A 19,592-nucleotide genomic window follows, 5' to 3' on the forward strand; every position below is an offset into this window, starting at 1 on the left:
CATATAGAGGGAAACTTCTTTCAGGGCAGGTGGCCCGAAGACATCAGCTACAAGTCATCAAACTTCAGGGAACTTTATGCAGTCTGGGAAACCTTAAGGGGAAGTTGGATCGCCCCCAGACGCAGGGCCGCGGGGAACTCTGTACCGGTCCTCTCTGTCTCGGTGCTGGGGTTGTCACGGTGGCTGGACCCGGTCCGTGACCCTGCTAAGGGGCGTCCAATAAAAGGGGTGATGAAAGTTTGTCAAGGGTTCGTGACGCCACCTGTGGTGTTCGGTCAGGGTGACCGACGCTGCTTAGGGGTCCGCTGGGGTGATGGAATGGCAGCTAGATGGTATACCTTCCCACAGGTGAAGTATATCCCCAGGGCTTCCCAGTAGTGTAGGTGGCGATGATGTGAGGCGCAGTTAATAACAAGGACGCAGGGTTGCAGTCTCTTTACCTTTTTACTGAAGACTTCGGGATCCGCAATCCAGAGCACTGTTAACAGGGCTGTCTGAGACCGGCACATCCAGAGTTCCCTTTGCAGGTGGAGATCAGTGCCTACCAACTAGCACCTGTGTGTTGTAGTGCTACCCTGCTGAGCATTCAGGATAGTCCTCACAACTTTCGTATCTGTTCTTTCTCTTTCTCTCCGTCCCCCAAGTTTATCTGGCTAGGATGCACCCGTTTGACGGTAAGGCTCGGAGCTATTCTGGGACCCTAAAGACGCCCCTCTCCACGTTTGCCCCCTATGTCTGCTTAGGTGATGTAAGGTAGACAGCCAACCTATAATCAACTGTCCTGCCGCTGTTTGAAGTAATGCTTGAAGTCTGTTACTTCCTCGGCGTTCCGGCTACGCGCCTCAGTAGGATGTTGCCGTTCTCGGGACACGACTCCTACTGGTTATCTCCTTGTGCTGCGATTTCGTTTCTCACTTCTCCACAATATCCTTCACTTCGTGTCCTTCCTTAGGATGCCGCCGCAAGGTAGTGCAGGCGCGGCTCCGTAACGATCTGTCATTTCTGCTAGGTACCTGCCAGGAACCCACCCCTGACAGGACCTCCCTGGAGCTCTCCCAGGCTGCGTTCTCTCTAACTTCCTATCCCGGCCTTTTGCTCCCCCTGGTGGCCGGAGTGTGAAGTGTAGTGTGTGACTGTGATACCTGGTCAGGTGAACTACTTTAGTGCAATCAGACATAACATCACTCCCCTTAGTGGCAGAGCGACATTACTGCAACGACCAGGACTCTGGGGCGCTGCAAAATCGTTCCCGATTTAAAAAAAAAAAAAAACAAGCATGTGAAAGTTCTGACGGACAGCATGACGGAAGTATCATTTCGGAGACACCAGGGAGGTCCCAGACACAGAGAGCTACAAGATTTAGCACACAAAATATTTCTATGGGCAGAGAATACGGTTCTTTCCATAACAGCGGTGCACCTGGAAGGATCACAAAACGTCTTGGCCGACTATCTAAGCAGAAGAGAAATCTGTTCGACAGAGTGGGAACTAAATCAGGAAGTTTTCCAACTATTGTGCCACCATTGGGGAACTCCCAGAATAGATTTGTTTGCCACAAGGAAAAATTCAAAGGTGCCCAGATTTTATTCTCTGAATCCTTCAGACATGCCAGAAGCAGTCGACGCCCTAAGCCAGACATGGGACGAACCTCTCTCCTACGCCTTTCCCCCGATAGCTGTTATTCCGGTGTTACTCAGAAAAAGCCAGGAAGACAAAGCAAGAGTCTTGTTAATTGTTCCATTCTGGCCGAAAAGAAGCTGGTTCCCGGTGCTGGGATCCATGGCTTTAGAGAACCCAATCAAGCTTCCTCTGTGGAAGGACATCATCCATCAGGGTCCGGTCTTACATCAGAACCCGGGAAGATTACACCTCTCAGCATGGATCCTGAAAGGGACATCTTGAAAGTCCAAGGTTTATCGGATCCAGTCATTTCCACTATACAAGCTAGTAGGAAACCAGTGACTTTAGCGATCTACAAGATCTGGAAAAACTACTGCATGGAGGGTGGCAGGTCCACCGTTGTAGCAGAGATCCCTGATGTCCCTAGAGTCCTGGATTTTCTTCAGGCAGGGTTCAACATGGGTCTTGGGCCTAGTACCCTTAAGGTACAGATTTCGGCCCTCAGCACTTACTTGAACTCCCCTTTGGCCTCTCACCCTTGGGTAATTAGGTTTGTTAAAGCCATCCAGAGATTGCGCCCCACTATTAGGCAGTTGTCTCCCCTCAGGGACTTAAACGTAGTCTTTAGGGCTCTTTGTAAAGAGCCTTTTACCCTTGATGAAAATATGCCCATCTCTTTTCGCACCTGGAAGACAGCCTTCCTAGTGGCCATTACAACAGCTAAGAGTGGGGGAGATTCAGGCTCTATCTATTAGAGACCCGTACCTACAGATCCGCGATGACCACATAATTTTAAGGCTAGACCCATCTTTTATCCCAAAGATAGCATCAGTGCAAAATCGGAACCAGGAAATAATTTTACCCTCCTTTTTTCGAAAACGCCTCAAATGCAAAGGAGCAGTCTTTACATTCCTTGGATGTTAGACGAGCTGTAATAGATTATCTAGAGGCCACTGGTACCTGGAGGAAGGAACCTAATCTATCCTTTTTGCGGGTAAAAATAGGGGTAAAAAAGCTTCCAAAGCATCTATAGCTAGATGATCACAACAGTAATTTCTAAAGCCTATTCATCTGAAGGGGTAGACTGCCCAGTAGGGATAAAAGCGCATTCTACTAGGGCCATGTCAGCATCATGGGCTGAACGTGCAGGAGCCTCATTAGAACAGATATGCAAAGCCGTGACCTGGGGCATTGTGAATACATTCTGTAAACATTATAAACTTGATGTGGTAGCAGGTCAGCAAACGTCATTTCTGAGAATGGTTCTCCAAGCAGTAATCCCACCCTAAGGGAGTTTTCTTTGGTATTCTCCAGGGTGCTGTCAGGGGGACGTCCTGGAAAATGGGTATTAGATCTACCAGTAATTCTGTTTCCAGGAGTCCATCCTGACAGCACCGTTACTTCCCCCCCCCCGTGTATACTATTTCATATGCTGTAATATGATTTGGTTAATTAAAAGAATTCAAATTGCATCTATCCATGGTGTGGTACTTGTCCAAACACTAAAGGAAAGGGGGCGGAGTGGGACCTTTTAATCTCTCGTGTGTTGTTTCCTGTCCCTGCAAGGAGGATGAGGATGTCCTCCAGGGTGTTGTCAGGATGGACTCCTGGAAACCGAATTACCAGTAGGTCTAATACCCATTATCATGTAATATTCAATCCTCACAACCGCCCGAGCTGCCGCCGCGTCGCCAACCGCCCGAGCTGCTGCCTCACCAACGATCCAGCGATGTGTTCACTGGTAACCAAGGTAAACATCGGGTTACTAAGCGCAGGGCCGCGCTTAGTAACCCGATGTTTACCCTGGTTACCATTGTAAAAGTAAAAAAAAAAAAAAAAACACTACATACTTACATTCCAGTGTCTGTCCCCCGGCATCAGCTTCCCTGTACTGTCAGCGCCGGCCAACCATCACGTCACCGCTGTGCTCTGCTTTACGGCCGGCCGACGCTGACCCAGTGCAGGGAAGCTGACGCCGGGAGACAGACACCGGAATGTAAGTATGTACTGTTTTTTTTTTTTTTTTTTTTTTTACTTCTACAATGGTAACCAGGGTAAACATCGGGTTACTAAGCGCGGCCCTGCGCTTAGTAACCCGATGTTTACCCTGGTTACCGGCATCGTTGGTCACTGGAGAGCTGTCTGTGTGACAGCTCTCCAGCGACCACACAACGACCTAAACAGCGACGCTGCAGCGATCGGCATCGTTGTCTATATCGCTGCAGCGTCGCTAAATGTGACGGTACCTTTAGAAAGGGGTTGAGCAATGGAGTAGGCAGGGCAGAGGGGAGAGGATCCTGCTGCAGCCAGTTGGGACATTGCTGAGCGAAGACTGAGGGGATTTCTTTATATCCTTCTCAGTTTTTATTGTAATTTGGAACTAAATGGGGATGAAAAAATGCAGAGACTGAGGGGGAATCACTGGGGTATTGCTGATGCGCCTTGCTGCCCACCTGATTGTCTTCATGTCCATAATTATCCCCGGGAGCGTAGACGCCGAGTTCCCCTTCTGTCCTTTTGCTCGTTAGTGGCAGCAGAGGAGGGTGTGAAGAAGAGGCATATTTATGGCTCTCTGCTTTGCTTTTGATTTCCCCGTGCATCCATTGCACTTTACGATTCACTTCTTGGTGAGTGATGTGTTTTCCCAATCTCTGAGCAATTAACATGTCAGAATGTGACGAGGAGATTACAGCCGGATATTTTGGGGCTTTATGATATGTAGCCGCACAGCATTTGTAGGTGCAATTAGAGCGGAGGATGATTGAAGCCAGATTAATTGGTCCAGTAAGCGCCACACACAATTTGTGTTGCAGGGTGACGTGGCCACCAGGGGGCTCCCTCGTCATGTTTACTAGTGTGGATCTGGAGTTCTGCAGCATTTAGTTTTTTAGGTTTTCTTCATTTTTACTGACATTTCACATGTCAATTTTTTTTTCTTCCTAATGTAAAATTTTGTGCCGGAAATATATGGAAAAAATTACTTCTGGGTATTCCCGTTGCTTATGTGACTCTACAAACAGTTGATTCCTATATTTTCAGGAGGAATAACAGAGGAACGGCACAGTTCTAACATAGTAACATAGTTAGTAAGGCCGAAAAAAGACATTTGTCCATCCAGTTCAGCCTATATTCCATCATAATAAGTACCCAGATCTATGTCCTTCTACAGAACCTAATAATTGTATGATACAATATTGTTCTGCTCCAGGAAGACATCCAGGCCTCTCTTGAACCCCTCGACTGAGTTCGCCATCACCACCTCCTCAGGCAAGCAATTCCAGATTCTCACTGCCCTAACAGTAAAGAATCCTCTTCTATGTTGGTGGAAAAACCTTCTCTCCTCCAGACACAAAGAATGCCCCCTTGTGCCCGTCACCTTCCTTGGTATAAACAGATCCTCAGCGAGATATTTGTATTGTCCCCTTATATACTTATACATGGTTATTAGATCGCCCCTCAGTCGTCTTTTTTCTAGACTAAATAATCCTAATTTCGCTAATCTATCTGGGTATTGTAGTTCTCCCATCCCCTTTATTAATTTTGTTGCCCTCCTTTGTACTCTCTCTAGTTCCATTATATCCTTCCTGAGCACCGGTGCCCAAAACTGGACACAGTACTCCATGTGCGGTCTAACTAGGGATTTGTACAGAGGCAGTATAATGCTCTCATCATGTGTATCCAGACCTCTTTTAATGCACCCCATGATCCTGTTTGCCTTGGCAGCTGCTGCCTGGCACTGGCTGCTCCAGGTAAGTTTATCATTAACTAGGATCCCCAAGTCCTTCTCCCTGTCAGACTTACCCAGTGGTTTCCCGTTCAGTGTGTAATGGTGATATTGATTCCCTCTTCCCATGTGTATAACCTTACATTTATCATTGTTAAACCTCATCTGCCACCTTTCAGCCCAAGTTTCCAACTTATCCAGATCCATCTGTAGCAGAATACTATCTTCTCTTGTATTAACTGCTTTACATAGTTTTGTATCATCTGCAAATATCGATATTTTACTGTGTAAACCTTCTACCAGATCATTAATGAATATGTTGAAGAGAACAGGTCCCAATACTGACCCCTGCGGTACCCCACTGGTCACAGTAACCCAGTTAGAGACTATACCATTTATAACCACCCTCTGCTTTCTATCACTAAGCCAGTTACTAACCCATTTACACACATTTTCCCCCAGACCAAGCATTCTCATTTTGTGTACCAACCTCTTGTGCGGCACGGTATCAAACGCTTTGGAAAAATCGAGATATACCACGTCCAATGACTCACCGTGGTCCAGTCTATAGCTTACCTCTTCATAAAAACTGATTAGATTGGTTTGACAGGAGCGATTTCTCATAAACCCATGCTGATATGGAGTTAAACAGTTATTCTCATTGAGATAATCCAGAATAACATCCCTCAGAAACCCTTCAAATATTTTACCAACAATAGAGGTTAGACTTACTGGCCTATAATTTCCAGGTTCACTTTTAGAGCCCTTTTTGAATATTGGCACCACATTTGCTATGCGCCAGTCCTGCGGAACAGACCCTGTCGCTATAGAGTCACTAAAAATAAGAAATAATGGTTTATCTATTACATTACTTAGTTCTCTTAGTACTCGTGGGTGTATGCCATCCGGACCCGGAGATTTATCTATTTTAATCTTATTTAGCCGGTTTCGCACCTCTTCTTGGGTTAGATTGGTGACCCTTAATATAGGGTTTTCATTGTTTCTTGGGATTTCACCTAGCATTTCATTTTCCACCGTGAATACCGTGGAGAAGAAGGTGTTTAATATGTTCGCTTTTTCCTCGTCATCTACAACCATTCTTTCCTCACTATTTTTTAAGGGGCCTACATTTTCAGTTTTTATTCTTTTACTATTGATATAGTTGAAGAACAGTTTGGGATTAGTTTTACTCTCCTTAGCAATGTGCTTCTCTGTTTCCTTTTTGGCAGCTTTAATTAGTTTTTTAGATAAAGTATTTTTCTCCCTATAGTTTTTTAGAGCTTCAATGGTGCCATCCTGCTTTAGTAGTGCAAATGCTTTCTTTTTACTGTTAATTGCCTGTCTTACTTCTTTGTTTAGCCACATTGGGTTTTTCCTATTTCTAGTCCTTTTATTCCCACAAGGTATAAACCGCTTACACTGCCTATTTAGGATGTTCTTAAACATTTCCCATTTATTATCTGTATTCTTATTTCTGAGGATATTGTCCCAGTCTACCAGATTAAGGGCATCTCTAAGCTGTTCAAACTTTGCCTTCCTAAAGTTCAATGTTTTTGTGACTCCCTGACAAGTCCCCCTAGTGAAAGACAGGTGAAACTGCACAATATTGTGGTCGCTATTTCCTAAATGCCCGACCACCTGCAGATTTGTTATTCTGTCAGGTCTATTAGATAGTATTAGGTCTAAAAGTGCTGCTCCTCTGGTTGGATTCTGCACCAATTGTGAAAGATAATTTTTCTTGGTTATTAGCAGAAACCTGTTGCCTTTATGGGTTTCACAGGTTTCTGTTTCCCAGTTAATATCCGGGTAGTTAAAGTCCCCCATAACCAGGACCTCATTATGGGTTGCAGCTTCATCTATCTGCTTTAGAAGTAGACTTTCCATGCTTTCTGTTATATTTGGGGGTTTGTAACAGACCCCAATGAGAATTTTGTTACCATTTTTCCCTCCATGAATTTCAACCCATATGGACTCGACATCCTCATTCCCTTCGCTAATATCCTCCCTTAAAGTGGACTTTAGACAAGACTTTACATAGAGACAAACCCCTCCTCCTCTCCTAGTTCTAATAAAATATGCTGCAGAAACGTCCTGTTTAAAACAACCCTTTTACTCCTCCTCCCACCAAAGCATTTATCCCCGTTTATATATTGCAATCATTATATTATACAGCATCGTAGACTTACAATTGCTCATTTTTCCTTTCTACCCAGATAATTCTTCTTTTCTCTGCTCTATGTGGAAACAGGAAGTCTCTGGTGCCTTGTAGAAATCATTCCCCACTTCACCTCCTGACCCAGCTGCTGCCTTCTCCCCCTGCTGCCAAGGACTTTTGCAGTGACTTATGATTCGTGCAGGGAAAATTGACCTCCTGTTTCTACATAGAGCGTAGAAGGATTCAGCTCGTCAGTTTTTAATGACGTGATATCATAGACCTAATGGAAAAAAAGAATTAGAAGGAGAAGAAAGGTAAAATGTACAATTGTAAGTGCACAGTGCTGTGTAATATGATTGCAGTATATTAAGATGATAAAAACCGGGATAGGAGGAGGAGAAACGCTTCTTTAAAGGGGCGTCCTGTCTACGACACTTGTCTACATAATTCCAGCTGTGACCGGAGGAACATAGAGGTGGCGGTACACGCACGGGTCTGTAGGGCGTGTGCATCCTGGCAGGTATGTGTAGACGCGATGTCACCAGTGACCCTCGCCTCACGATTCCGGCCAACCCCATTAACATATAACGAAGCATCTGTGTCTCATTTTGCTACATGGGTTTATTCAGCTTTAATAACCCCGACCTCGATAATACGACCAATTGACAGCTCTGGTCCCTCCATATGTGCGATGGCGGCACAGCCCGTACTTTCCATATGGCTCCGATTTCTCCTTCTACCAAACAATCAGCGGCTGGCGCTGTGCAGCCGGTGCCAGCTGTCCTTGTTTTCTGGGACAATGGGGGTAGCAGGGTGTAATTACCCGCTGGGAAACGAACGCCGCTCACTTCTTATAATAAGTCAATTTTTCCGTTTTCTTTATCTGCTACTGGATTTTAATTGTTTTCTTAATCTTCAGAAATCTTCTCGGTGGTGATAAAAGGCGGGTTTACGCTACATAAGTCCCTAAAAGGCTAAAAAGACAAAGATATAAACATAATTTTTATTTATTTTTCATTGTATTTTTTTTCCTCCCTTTTTCAAAGTGGTAGAACTTTTTTTTTATTTTTTCATTTTTCCGTCCCCATCGCCACACGAGGGCTTCTTATCTCTTGCAGGACGAGTTGGCGTTTTGATTGGCTCCATTCATTTTTACCATACTATGTACTGAAAAACAGGGGAAAACAAAATGAGTGAGGTGAAATGGCGAAGAAAACGCAAAAAAATTCCATGATTGTTTTTGCATCATTTAATAAACTGTAAAAATAACCTGGTGACATGATTTTAGAGGTCACTACTAGGGTTGAGCGAAACGGGTCGAACATTTTCAAAAGTCGCCGACTTTTGGCGAAGTCGAGTTTCATGAAACCCGATCCGACCCCTGTGCGTGGTCGGCCATGCGGTACGCGACTTTCGCGCCAAAGTCGCGTTTCAATTACGCGAAAAGCGCCATTTCTCAGCCAATGAAGGTAAACGCAGAGTGTGGGCAGCGTGATGACATAGGTCCTGGTCCCCACCATCTTAGAGAAGGGCATTGCAGTGATTGGCTTGCTGTCCGCGGCGTCACAGGGGCTATAAAGGGGCGTTCCCGCCGACCGCTATGTTACTGCTGCTGATCTGAGCTTAGGGAGAGGTTGCTGCCGCTTCATCAGAAGCAGGGATAGCATTAGGCAGGGTCCATTAACCACCAAACCGCTTGTGCTGTAGCGATTTCCACTGCCCAACACCACCTTCGGTGTGCAGGGACAGTGGAAGCTACATTTTTTTTTTTTTTCCTCAGCGCTGTAGCTCATTGGGCTGCCCTAGAAGGCTCCCTGATAGCTGCATTGCTGTGTGTACGCCGCTGTGCAAACCAACTGCTTTTTTCAAAGCACAAATCCTCTTGTTCCTTCCTTTCTGCACAGCTATCTTTTTGGTTTGTACACACTTTTTATTTAATTTGTGCATCAGTCCACTCCTTATTGCTGCCTGCCATACCTGGCTGAGATTACTGCAGGGAGATAGTAATTGAAGGACCGTTCCTTTTTTTTTTTTTTTTTGTGGGAGATTAAGATTGACATTTCTGCTAGAGTGCCATCTCTGTCTGTGTCATCTCTCACTCAGTGGGCCATAGAAAGCCTATTTATTTTTTTGCTTGATTTGGGTTCCAAAATCTACCAGAAAAAATCACAACATCAATCAGTGGGAGAAAAATATTGGCCTCAGGGCTTGTGTGCCACTCCTTACTCCTGTGTGTGCCATCTCTCACTCAGTGGGCCATAGAAAGCCTATTAATTTTTTTGCTTGATTTGGGTTCTAAATTCTACCTGAAAAAATCAATAAATCAATCAGTGGGAGATTAATATTGGCCTTTGGGCTTGTGTGCCAGTCCTAAGCGTGCCATCTCTCTCTCTCAGATAGTGGGCCATAGAAAGCCTATTTATTATTATTTTTTTTATTGGGTTTATAAATTTTCCCTGGAACAAAAAAAAAAATGGGAGATTAATATTGGCCTCTGGGCTTGTGTGCCAGTCCTGAGCGTGCCATCTCTCTCACAAATAGTGGGCCATAGAAAGCCTATTAATTTTTTTGCTTGATTTGGGTTCCAAAATCTACCAAAAAAAAATCACTAAATCAATCAGTGGGAGATTAATATTGGCCTCTGGGCTTGTGTGCCACTCCTGACTCCTGTGTGCGTCATCCGTCACTCAGTGGGCCCTAGAAAGCCTATTTTTTGTTTTATTTGTTTTCTAAATTCTCCCTGAAACAATCATTTTATTTTCTTTGGTTTCTAAATTATTCCTGAAAAAAATCATTTTTTTTTAATTTTTTTTTTTTCTGAAGTCTCCCTTTTAAAAAAAACAAACACAAATCAGTGGGAGATAAATATTTACATTTGCGCTTCAGTGACAGTCCTGCGTGTGTGCCATCTCATTTGTTGCCAACAACAACAGAGTGTGTAACATTGTGGCTGATTTTCGTTGTGGTCTCACCCACCTGTAAAGGGGTAGCTAAATCATACTGAAGTTATAGCTCACCGTGTAAGTTGTGTGACAGCAACAAATACCGTTCGTTTGTTAACGTTTTTAAAACAATGAGGAAGTCTGGTGGAAGAGGTCGTGGCCGGGGGCGTTCATTGTCAGCTGGTAATGAGGGTAGTGGTAGTGGTGGAGCATCAGCTGGTCGTGGGAAAAAAAATATTGCACCTAAGTCTGGAGCTATGGAGCCAGGTTCGTCGTCTGGCTACACAAGGCCTCGAACGCTCCCTTTTCTGGGAGTAGGAAAACCGCTTTTAAAGCCGGAGCAGCAAGAGCAAGTTTTGGCTTATCTTGCTGACTCAGCCTCTAGCTCTTTTGCCTCCTCTCGTGAAACTGGTAAATGTCAAAGCAGCGCGTCGTTAGTGGATGTTCACGGTCAGGGACAAGTCGCTTCCTTGTCCTCTTCAGCAAAAACAACAACAGAGAAGAATGCAGCAGGCGACACAACGGGTTACTCCATGGAGCTCTTTACACATACCGTCCCTGGCTTAGAAAGTGAAGCAGTTAACAGTCCATGCCCATTACAAGTTGAATCTGACATGGAGTGCACTGATGCACAGCCACAGCCAGACTACTATCCTGGTCCTTTGACTCAGACCACAACATTGCCATCGCAGGGTGCTGATCAAGAATCAGACCCTGATGAGACTATGTTGCCCCATCAAGAACGCTATACCACCGACCGACACGGTGACACAGACGAAGTTGCACACGAGCTACAAGAAGAGGTAATAGATGACCCAGTTCTTGACCCCGATTGGCAGCCATTGGGGGAACAGGGTGCAGGCGGCAGCAGTTCTGAAGCGGAGGAGGAGGGGCCGCAGCAGGCATCAACATCGCAACAGGTTCCATCTGCCGGGCCCGTATCTTGCCCAAAATGCGTGGCAAAGCTAAAACCTGTTGGAGGACAGCGTGGCCATCCGGTTAAAGCTCAGTCTGCAATGCCTGAAAAGGTATCCGATGCTAGAAAGAGTGCAGTCTGGCATTTTTTTAAACAACATCCAATTGATCAGCGCAAAGTCATCTGTCAAAAATGTTCAACTACCTTAAGCAGAGGACAGAATCTGAAAAGTCTCAATACAAGTTGCATGCATAGACATTTAACCACCATGCATTTGCAAGCCTGGACTAACTACCAAACGTCCCTTAAGGTTGTAGCACCCTCGGCCAATGAAGCTAGTCAGCAACGCAACATCCCTTCCGGCAGTGTAGGGCCACCATTTTCCGCACCACCTGCAGTATCTGTGCAGGTTTCTTTGCCAGGCCAAAGCCGTCAGGGTCAGGGAATCACCAGTTTCATAGTAGGAAACACTGCATCTAGGGCACCGGTGGCAACAATACCATCTCCCACCGTCTCTCAGTCTGCCATGTCCACCGGCACCCCCGCTAGTTCCACGATCTCCAGCTCTCCAGTCCAGCTCACCCTACATGAGACTATGGTTAGAAAAAGGAAGTACTTAGCCTCGCATCCGCGTACACAGGGTTTGAACGCACACATAGCTAGACTAATCTCGTTAGAGATGATGCCCTACCGGTTAGTTGAAAGCGAAGCTTTCAAAGCCCTGATGGACTACGCTGTACCACGCTACGAGCTACCCAGTCGACACTTTTTTTCCAGAAAAGCCATCCCAGCCCTCCACCAGCATGTTAAAGAGCGCATCGTCCATGCACTCAGGCAATCTGTGAGCACAAAGGTGCACCTGACAACAGATGCATGGACCAGTAGGCATGGCCAGGGACGTTACGTGTCCATCACGGCACACTGGGTGAATGTGGTGGATGCAGGGTCCACAGGGGACAGCAAGTTTGGGACAGTTCTGCCTAGCCCACGGTCTAGGAAACAGTTGGCTGTAGCCGTTCGCACCCCCTCCTCCTCCTCTTCGTCCTCCTGCAGAAGCGAGAGCTCGTCCACAGACCGCAGTCGCACAACCACTCCATCCGCAGCTGCCACTGTTGCACACCAGGTCTCCCATTATGGGGCAGCTACTGGCAAACGTCAGCAGGCTGTATTGGCTATGAAGTGTTTGGGCGACAACAGACACACCGCGGAAGTTCTGTCCGAGTTCTTGCAGAAAGAAACGCAGTCGTGGCTGGGCACTGTAGATCTTGAGGCAGGCAAGGTAGTGAGTGATAACGGAAGGAATTTCATGGCTGCCATCTCCCTTTACCAACTGAAACACATTCCTTGCCTGGCTCACACCTTAAACCTGGTGGTGCAGTGCTTCCTGAAAAGTTATCCGGGGTTATCCGACCTGCTCCTCAAAGTGCGTGGACTTTGCTCACATATCCGCCGTTCGCCCGTACACTCCAGCCGTATGCAGACCTATCAGCGTTCTTTGAACCTTCCCCAGCATCGCCTAATCATAGACGTTGCAACAAGGTGGAACTCAACACTGCACATGCTTCAGAGACTGTGTGAACAGAGGCGGGCTGTTATGTTTTTGTGGGAGGATACACATACACGGGCAGGCAGTAGGATGGCAGACATGGAGTTGTCAGGTGTGCAGTGGTCGAAGATTCAAGACATGTGTCAAGTCCTTCAGTGTTTTGAGGAATGCACACGGCTGGTTAGTGCAGACAACGCCATAATAAGCATGAGCATCCCCCTAATGCGTCTGCTGATGCAAAGTTTGACGCACATAAAGGATCAGGCGTCTGCAGCTGAGGAAGAGGAAAGCCTTGATGACAGTCAGCCATTGTCTGGCCAGGGCAGTGTACAGGACGAGGTAGCGGGCGAAGAGGAGGAGGAGGACGAGGAGGATGATGGGGATGATTATATTTTTAATGAGGAAGCTTTTCCGGGGCCACTGGAAATTGGTGGCGCGGCAAGGCCGGGTTCTGGTTTTTTGAGGGACACAAGTGACGTGGATTTGCCTGAAACTGCCCCTCAACCAAGCACAACCGCAGATTTGAGAACTGGAACTTTGGCCCACATGGCGGATTATGCCTTACGTATCCTCAAAAGGGACACACGCATAACTAAAATGATGAATGATGACGATTACTGGTTGGCCTGCCTCCTTGATCCTCGTTATAAAGGCAAATTGCAAAATATAATGCCACATGAGAACTTGGAACTAATATTAGCAACCAAACAATCAACTCTTGTTGACCGTTTGCTTCTGGCATTCCCTGCACACAGCGCCCGTGATCGTTCTCACACGAGCTGCAGGGGCCAGCAGACCAGAGGAGTTAGAGGGGCAGAAATCAGAAGTGGCGTTGGCCAGAGGGGTTTTCTGACCAGGTTGTGGAGTGATTTTGCTATGACCGCAGACAGGACAGGTACTGCAGCATCAATTCAAAGTGACAGGAGACAACATTTGTCCAGTATGGTTACAAACTATTTTTCATCCCTTATCGATGTTCTCCCTCAACCGTCATTCCCATTTGATTACTGGGCATCAAAATTAGACACCTGGCCAGAATTGGCAGAATATGCATTGCAGGAGCTTGCTTGCCCGGCAGCTAGTGTCCTATCAGAAAGAGTATTCAGTGCTGCAGGTTCAATACTAACAGAAAAAAGGACTCGTCTGGCTACCCAAAATGTAGATGATCTAACCTTCATTAAAATGAACCACAACTGGATTTCGAAATCTTTTGCCCCACCTTGCCCGGCCGACACCTAGCTTTCCTATGAAAAGGTCTTGCCTGTGGACTATTCTGAATGCCTTTTCCAATCTCGTAATTTTCTGCACCTGATTGTCCAGCATACGACATGTTTACACCTCACTAAATGGCCAAACTCCCCACACGGGGCCGTGGTATCGACACTTGGCGACAGCACCCGTGAGAGTGCAGTTTGTCTGAAGAGGTGGGTGAGCCCGCTTTTGGTCGACGGCACTGCCACTGGGTCCCTCCTAGTACAATAAAGTGTCTCTGGCGGTGGTGGTGCGCACCCAACGTCAGACACACCGTTGTAATATGAGGGGCCCTGGGCCTGTACCGCCGGCCACAAGACAGTTTCCCCCCACCCCAGCTCAAACAGTGCTCTACCACTTGCAAAATTATCTCACAGCTCCACCAATGTTTAGTCTATGCGCTGACATCCTTCAATGCCTGCCACTGACAATACCATTGTATTGACATTTTTGTTATGTTAGGCCTTCGATGCCTGTCTGCGGTCACTCCTTCCACTAGGCCTCCACTGACCACACCACTGCTGCCCGTGTACCCCTGGAACCAATTTAAAATTGCCTACAGCCATGTGTTATTATTTTAGGCCTTCGATGCCTGTCTGCGGTCACTCCTTCCACTAGGCCTCCACTGACCACACCACTGCTGCCCGTGTACCCCTGGAACCAATTTAAAATTGCCTACAGCCATGTGTTATTATTTTAGGCCTTCGATGCCTGTCTGCGGTCCATTCTTTCAACTACTACTACACTGACCAGGGCACTGCTGCCCGTGTACCCCTGGAACCAACATCAGAAAATATAAAAATAAGTATTTTGCTTACAAAAAAGAAAATACTGGAGAGATATCAAATGCAGACATTTTAACATTAAAAACAAACACACAACTAAAATCTGGTACAGTACTAAAAATGGCCACCAGCTACAATTACTTTCTCCTGCAAGTAGTTAACTGAAAGGTTTTTTAAATTGAAAACACAGATATGGCATCCACCGAGTGTTGTCCTGTCGCGTCTTCTTTATATTATTGCCGAGAAGATGCAAAACAATGAAAATAATAAAATCATTAATTACCAAAATAATAGAGAAAGTCAACACCACATTGCAAATAAACATTCATTCCAAATAAAGAAGCAGGGCGCGTCCGAGGGTGAGTATATACCTAATAAGAATATAATCACCCTCGGACGCGCCCTGCTTCTTTCCAACAGCCTTCCTTCCTAAGAATCAGCCCTTCCGTGGTGTAGAGAGACGTTGTGTTACACTCCAAGGTGTTCCCCAGGTTGCCTTTCCTGAGCTTCGATCTTCCGGCTCTCGTTTAGTAGTTGTTGGAAACTACGCTGCATTAGGCCTACAAATTGGGTATGGGGTGTAGAGAGATGGTGTGTTACACTCCAAGGTGTTCCCCAGGTTGCCTTTCCTGAGCTTCGATCTTCCGGCTCTCGTTTAGTAGTTCTTGGAAACTACACTGCATTAGGCCTTCAAATTGGGTATGGGGTGTAGAGAGAGGGTGTGTTACACTCCAAGGTGTTCCCCAGGTTGCCTTTCCTGAGCTTCGATCTTCATGCTCTCGTTTAGTAGTTGTCGGAAACTACGCTGCATTAGGCCTACAAATTGGGTATGGGGTGTAGAGAGAGGGTGTGTTACACTCCAAGGTGTTCCCCAGGTTGCCTTTCCTGAGCTTCGATCTTCCGGCTCTCGTTTAGTAGTTCTTGGAAACTACACTGCATTAGGCCTACAAATTGGGTATGGGGTGGAGAGAGATGGTGTGTTACACTCCAAGGTGTTCCCCAGGTTTCCTTGCCATTGCTTCGGTCTTCCGACTCTCGTTTAGTAGTTGTAGAAAAGTACACTGCATTAGGCCTACAAAATGGGTATGGGGTGGAGAGAGATGGTGTGTTACACTCCAAGGTGTTCCCCAGGTTGCCTTTCCTGAGCTTCTATCTTCAGGCTCTCATTAAATTGTGGTTAAATGGAACAACTGCATTTGGCGTACTAGTTGGTTTGGGGCCTACTATCGGTGTCTGCCACTCCTTGCTGTTCTCCTGGTTTCCTGTCCTGAAATTCCATTTTCAGGCTCTCGTTGAGTAGTTGTTAATGTTAGACTGCATTTGGCCTACTAGTTGGGTTGGGGCCTACTATCGGTGTCTGCCACTCCTTGCTGTTCTCCTCCACTGAACAAAGCTGTGCCGCCTGTTTACTACGGTTGCCAATTTTGAACTGCATTTCGACTACTTACTGATTTGGCCCTACTCTCTGTGTCAGCCTCTCATTCCAGTTGTCCTCCACTGCAATGCCCCCTGGTTATTCCTGTGTTACCAATTTTGAACTGCATTTAGCCCACTTTATTCTTTGGGCCTATATCTGTGTTTCCTCCTCATCCTGCCCATTGCCCAGCCAGTGATAGATGAGTCTGCTGGTACATTGACCCATAATGCAACATTCCCCGTGCACGCTACACAGCAAGATTGTGACCCTGCTGAAAGTCAGGTTCCTCTTCCCGCATACCATACCACCTTACACGGGGACAAACAGGAAGGTGCAGATGAAAGTGCAGGTTCCTTCATCAGGTGGGGGGAGGAATACTAGTTGGCGACGTCACTGGCACAGGGCCTCTCATAGTACGCAAAAGTGTTGCTGCCGGTGGGAGGCGCCCCCGCCGTGCAAACACACCGCTGTACTTTGAGGGGCCCTGTGCCAGTGCCAATGCCAACAAGTGGGCCCCCCCTGCTTGCTCAGGATCACAGCACTTGCAAAGTTGAAATAATTACCTCTCCCTGCTCCACTGCCGTGACGTGGTCCAGATTTCCTGGGCCCACTAATTACTTGAACCAGCCCTACCCCACACAACTTTAGCCAAATGACCCCCAATTTCAAATGCCTTCCAATTATTATAAGGTAAATTACGCTTGACAAGCTTCATTAAGAAGAATGGATGGTTTTGACATTAAAATGGGCACTCTAGGTGTTTTCCTGGCCCCCACTCACTGCCGACTATGCTGCCCCATTGACTTGCATTGGGTTTCGTGTTTCGGTCGATCCCGACTTTACGTCATAATCGGCCGATATCACTCGACCCGACTTTTGAGATAGTCGGGTTTCGCGAAACCCGGCTCGACTCTAAAAAGGTCAAGGTCGCTCAACTCTAGTCACTACAATTAAGCCAATACTAAATGAGTATCTTGTTTTTTTATTTTTTTTTCTTAAAAGAAAAATCTAAAGTTTGTTAAAAAAATTTTTTTGTGTTGCCATAGTTCCTGACTATAAATTCAGATACTGGATCCACCTCCAGTTACAGTCAAAGCAACCTCAGCATCTAAGTGGTTTAGATTCCTGCTTAAGGTGTTCGAAGGGTCTTGATGAGTTGGCATGGCATAGTATTTCATACAGGACCGGTAAATCAGCAATACACCCTACTCGTGTACGGTAGGCAGGCACATTATCAGTGCCTCGTTATGCCTCAGCACTGAAATAAGCCTGGTCATTAAAAGGTTAAAAAAATAAAAAATTTAGAGTGGACCTGTCTCCTAGATTTTCATGATGAACTGGACACATGATGTAATCATGGCTGCAGAGCAGAATACAAAGCCTTTTTTTTGTATTTTGCTTGTTTTGCCTCTCTGCGTCAGAGATATTAGCAATCAAAGTATTTAACACGTGAGAAGTTAATTTTCATTAAGACAAAATGGATGTTTTCACTGGGGGGTGTGTACTTCTTCCCTTGTGTGATGTTGACCAATCATAAGCAGGCAATAACATAGAGGGGGAAGAAGAACACGCCCCCACCACAACTGAGAGCAGCACAACATCACAAAAAAACAGCCATATATATATAGTGCATCCATGTGATCATAATAAGCTAAGAATTTATTAATCAGTGAAATGTGAAGTTTATTTTCTATATTTACATCACAAGAGAATAAATATAAATTTTACTGTAATGTATGCGATACGCCAAAAAGAAAAGAAGTTAATAAATAAAACCATGTCGTCTGCATAAAACAAAGCCTCATACTGCTAAGTAAGTAAAAAAAATAAATAATTGTGGTGCTGAAATGGACTCGTTGTTTTCAGGAGAAGTTAAATTACGGTAACTTCTGAATCCTGTACTCCATTCATTGGCGCAGACCTTAGTTTTTATGGTTGGATACATCGTGTTTCTAAGCTGAAATCCTCACGATCGGCTTCTTTCTCTTTGTAGGTCGGCACGCTGCGGTATTTTGGACCCACTCAGTTCGCTACGGGCCAGTGGGCCGGGATAGAGATGGCTGACGCGGATGGGAAGAACGATGGCAGTGTGAGCGGAGTCCAGTATTTTAAGTGTTTGCCCAAACACGGTACAAATGTGTTTTATATAATGTTATACCGATTTTTAACTTATCACATTCCCTGATAAGAAAGAATATTAACATATAATCTCCAATCAGGAATATTTGCGCCTCTATCCAAGATAAGACGAGCAATTGAGCCAATGAAGACCTTTATCAAAAGCTCCTCTAACAAGACGACGGGTCCTATCAAATCTACGAAGATCGACCTGAGCCATGTTACTTCAAAAATCAACACGGGTAACCGCTGATAATATTGGGATCTGCATGGAATATAGTACCAGCATTTTACTGTGAAAATATAGACATAATCTACATAAATCATCACATTACTTATCATCTTATCCTGTACTGATTGTGAGTTACCTCCTGTATTATACCCCAGAGCTGCACTCACTATTCTGCTGGTGCAGTCACTGTGTACATACATTACATTACTGATCCTGAGTTACATCCTGTATTATACTCCAGAGCTGCACTCACTATTCTGCTGGTGCAGTCACTGTGTGCATACATTACATTACTGATCCTGAGTTACATCCTGCATTATACTCCAGAGCTGCACTCACTATTCTGCTGGTGCAGTCACTGTGTACATACATTACATTACTGATCCCGAGTTACATCTTGTATTATACCCCAGAGCTGCACTCACTATTCTGCTGGTGCAGTCACTGTGTACATACATTACTGATCCTGAGTTATGACAGAAAAAAGACTGGCACATCCAAACTAGTGTGAATAGGTGCATACCAGGAGCAGCTACCTCCATATACAATATACAAGAAAAGGTTGCACTCTATCGTGCCAAAGCATTGTCTAATATGAAATACACTAGATGGTGGCCCGATTCTAACACATCGGGTATTCTAGAATATGCATGTCCGTGTAGTATATTGCCCAGTCACGTAGTATATTGCCCAGCCACGTATGTAACAGGTTAAAAAAGACTTAAAATAAAAAATAAACATATACTCACCTTCCGAGGGGCACCTTGTAGTCCTGGCGCTTGTGTGCGGTGCAGCTTCCGGTCCCAGGGTTGGTATGAGCGCAGAACCTGTGATGACGTCATGGCAGGTCCATCTCGCATAGCATCGTTAGCACCGGAACCTGGCG

At 45.7% G+C, this 19,592-nt stretch overlaps 1 protein-coding gene across 3 annotated transcripts in view; it reads left to right on the forward strand.

Annotated features, from left to right (window-relative positions):
• The window catches only part of CLIP4 (CAP-Gly domain containing linker protein family member 4), a 61,893-nt gene that overhangs the window by 20,542 nt on the left and 21,759 nt on the right, over nt 1-19,592 (forward strand). For all 3 annotated transcript variants that reach the window (XM_069768362.1, XM_069768361.1, XM_069768363.1), the window contains exons 8-9: nt 18,350-18,485; nt 18,576-18,716. In XM_069768362.1, the coding sequence (XP_069624463.1) occupies nt 18,350-18,485; nt 18,576-18,716 (277 nt within the window). The remainder of the gene's footprint in view (nt 1-18,349; nt 18,486-18,575; nt 18,717-19,592) is intronic.

The sequence above is a fragment of the Ranitomeya imitator genome, chromosome 5 (genome assembly GCF_032444005.1).
Source record: "Ranitomeya imitator isolate aRanImi1 chromosome 5, aRanImi1.pri, whole genome shotgun sequence".
NCBI lineage: Eukaryota > Metazoa > Chordata > Amphibia > Anura > Dendrobatidae > Ranitomeya > Ranitomeya imitator.